At 41.0% G+C, this 3,396-nt stretch overlaps 1 protein-coding gene across 4 annotated transcripts in view; it reads right to left on the reverse strand.

The window, feature by feature from the left end:
• fgfr1a (fibroblast growth factor receptor 1a) overlaps window positions 1–3,396 on the reverse strand; it is a 41,143-nt gene that overhangs the window by 32,743 nt on the left and 5,004 nt on the right. For all 4 annotated transcript variants that reach the window (XM_010792188.1, XM_010792186.1, XM_010792187.1 and 1 more), the window contains exon 2: window positions 1,718–1,898. In XM_010792188.1, coding sequence (XP_010790490.1) covers window positions 1,718–1,871 — 154 coding nt within the window. In that variant the 5' untranslated portion in view covers window positions 1,872–1,898. The remainder of the gene's footprint in view (window positions 1–1,717; window positions 1,899–3,396) is intronic.

Below are 3,396 nucleotides of genomic sequence, written 5' to 3' on the forward strand. Positions count from 1 at the left end.
TTGAGTGGAAATGAATGCCTTCAGGGGGAAAGTTAATTAATCCTGTGTCAACCTTAAAGTCATTTCACTTCTTTCGTCTTCTCTCTGAGATTCAGCAGTTTAAACTCCTCTGGGCCCCCATCACTGTCTGAAAAAGTCTTTTTCAGGACTGTGGCAGCTTCAGACTTAAGAGCCGAGCCACGAAAGGGCCAGTAGCTTGTCTACACTGACTGACAGAAGAGAAGAAATCCTCTGGGATGCCAAAAAAACGCTCTGACATTTCACTGTCTTTAAACCAAAAAGATGTACAGACATTGAAATGATGAAGACAAAAGCACTCTCATCATCTCGCTGAGATCACAAAGCTTATACATTTTCTAATCATTTAAATGGCCGTCCATGTGGCCCCTGAAGAAATGTAAAGAAATGAATTTGTTCAGGGAATATTCTTTTCTTATGTGAACAGCACAAAACAAAAAAAGCCCCCAAGACAAACAAAGAAGCACGCATAATACATGACCATTTCCATATAACTGTTTTGTTTCCCCAGACCAAGACAAAAGGAATGCAACCAAATGCCTCTGCTGTGATTGTTTGTCGACAGCTGAAACCATCCGTCACCCAGCAGGGGAGCGGGGGGAAAGTGAAGCATTGCCAGGAAAAAGTCGGTGGGGGAGCAGGAGTGAAAAAGCACAGAGGCGCATAGATAGTACCTGGCCATTTGGTGATTAAGAACTGGGTGGAGTGTAAACGCATCAGGCTTCCCCCACCCTGAAGACATTTTATGGCTCACCTTAGAAGACAAACACTCTCCTCAGAAATCCGACCCTTCAGGATAAGGGAGGGCTCAAAGTAGCATCTTCTTTCCTTTTTTCAAAAACTGGCTAATTTATGGTTTCCCTGGCAGTTAACTCCTCTCTCAGTTACAACAAATACCTTTTCATTACAAAGGAGGAGAGGAGCAGGGAAGGTAGTGGGGCTGCCCTCAGGCTACAGATGGGAGTAATTTACTCCTCCCTGTCCCACTGTTGGCTTAAACACAGCCGCGCCAAGTTTATTTTAGGGCTTACAGCCCAAGAGAGACCCTCTTGCTTAATTACTCTAATTATAATGCTGGGTTTTATCATATTCTTTTGCAGCTCCCCACTTCCGACTGCAACGTGTAAACATACAACCCCATCTACCCACAAGTCCAGGCAGCTATTGCACTGCTGGACTGAATCCAAGAGGCACATTTTTAAGGATTCGATTTCAGTGACTCTTTCCCCTTTTCAGAACGTGTGTAACAGCCAGACCGGGCTAAATTCTGAATAGGACATCTTAAAGTTGTACAGCCCAGATTAGGAACTAAATAAAAACCATTAGACCAAGAGTTCAGTCTGTAAGATTAACACGAAAGATTATTTTACGCTCTGGTTTAGTTAGCCAGGAAAAACTGAAAAAGGTGTTTCTAATAATCTGAAACATGGTTGTACTAAATCTGACGCAGTTAAGTGTTCTCAAACATCAGACTGGGGGCGGTGGAGGAAACACTGACGCTACAAAGGACAGATTTCACCAAAGCCTGGAGTGTGAGGGTTACATTCCTGTACAAAGAACAAAGCTTTGATTATCAGCGGACTGTTTCTCAAGGCGGGAGTCGAGATAAGTCAGACATGAAGCAACAACAGTTACGTGTCTTTTCAGTAATACTACATCCAGAAGCAGAAAAAGGCAGTGTACAAATAAGACATCTTACCTTCATCAGTGTTGGCAGGCCGGCACTCCGTCCGTAAAACTTGGGAGAGTAAAACCAGACTCAGAAGTATACTCGGTCTCATCAGCATCCTGCTGAGGGAGCTACAATTGTTGGCTTTTCTGCAACTGCAACTCCATTCAGACCGTTGGGGCATCAGCAGCGGGTCATTCACAGTGCTAAGCTAAAAACAAACAAAAAGTAATAAAAACAAATTAATGCATGACCGCGTGAGAAAGCAGCCTCATGGGTTAAAAGCAAACAGTTACTAAAAATAGGTTTAGGGTACAAGTATTTAGCGAGAGACATATTTGCTTGTATTTGCTCGTGGAAAATAAACATTGGTATGCACGAATGGAAAATGTGCTCTGTGGCTCTTATAATAAATAATGTATATTTTTACAAATGAATGGAAATCTAAATTGTTGTTGACATTGAAATTCCCCACCTATCAAGAAGAAGAGGATATTCTGTTTCTCTCCAAGGTTTGAGGTGGGCATTTAGGCCTGCATGTACAAGAACACAGATAAGAAGCATTTTGTTTTCAGAGGACTGGTAGAGTTTTTCAAGAGTACAATTTAAGCACTTTTCAAGGTCTGTAAAAGTGCCAAAAGGTTTCGTGCTCATGGCAACTTAATCCATTGCTTTTTTTGTAAAGGATTAAGGTCCAATCTACGTTTGGTGTGAGTGGGCCACCAGGATATATTTTATTATTTCACATATTACAGACTTCTGGTTTAAATGAGTGATTTTGCAGATGAAACACCAGATAACGTTGGTATTGGGGTTAGGCAATAAGGAGGAATTTCACAAGAACTGATTAAATATAAAGATATTACTAATGATATTGTTGAGTTGATCATTGGAGCTTTCACCAACTATTGAAATTAGATTTTTTTATAAATAATCATTAGTAATGGGGAAATCATGACCAGGCAGGTGAAGCTAACAGTTTGGAAAAAGAAAGAAGAAGAAAAAACGTTCTAACATATTATGATGTTTCTATACCCAAAAGTACAAGTATAATTTAGCTTCTTTTTTTACTTTCAAGACTATACCCACCCTATTTTAAATTAATCCATGTATAGTATGATCTCATAAAGACTGTCCTACCATTAAGACAATGTTCAAAGTTGTTGTTTGTGCTACTAGACCATTGTTGGGCTTGAGAAGATGTACAGTACGCTCCAAAACGGGGCTCCGTGCAGTGGATGAGCCTCACATCTGCTTGCATCATCACCTCTGCAGCATCTGGCCACATAGATTAACACTTGCCCCGGACCCCCATGACCCTCCTTGAGGAATTTGTTTTAAGACCGAAAAAACTACAGCCTGTTATGTGACACCCTTGTAGAGAGAAACCGTGCCGGGCCATCATATCCACGCTGAGAGATCTATCACCTAACAGTTGGTTTTGGTCCCCAAGCTCCAAGTGACCCCTCCTTTCAACCATTTGCTCCCATGACTTGTGAGGAAAGGTAATAACTAATGCTATTTTTTTTACCCAAGTCAAGCCAAAACCCATGCTTATTAATAAAGAACTTACTATTCAACGTAGGGCTGGGAAACATATCGATACTATATTGATATCGCGATGCTAGACTAGATGTTGTCTTAGATTTCTGATACAGTAATATCATAAGTGTTGTCTTTTCCTGGGTTTAAGGGCAGCGTAACAGTAA

The sequence above is a fragment of the Notothenia coriiceps genome, unplaced genomic scaffold, assembly GCF_000735185.1.
Source record: "Notothenia coriiceps isolate Sejong01 unplaced genomic scaffold, NC01 NC01_scaffold00036377, whole genome shotgun sequence".
NCBI lineage: Eukaryota > Metazoa > Chordata > Actinopteri > Perciformes > Nototheniidae > Notothenia > Notothenia coriiceps.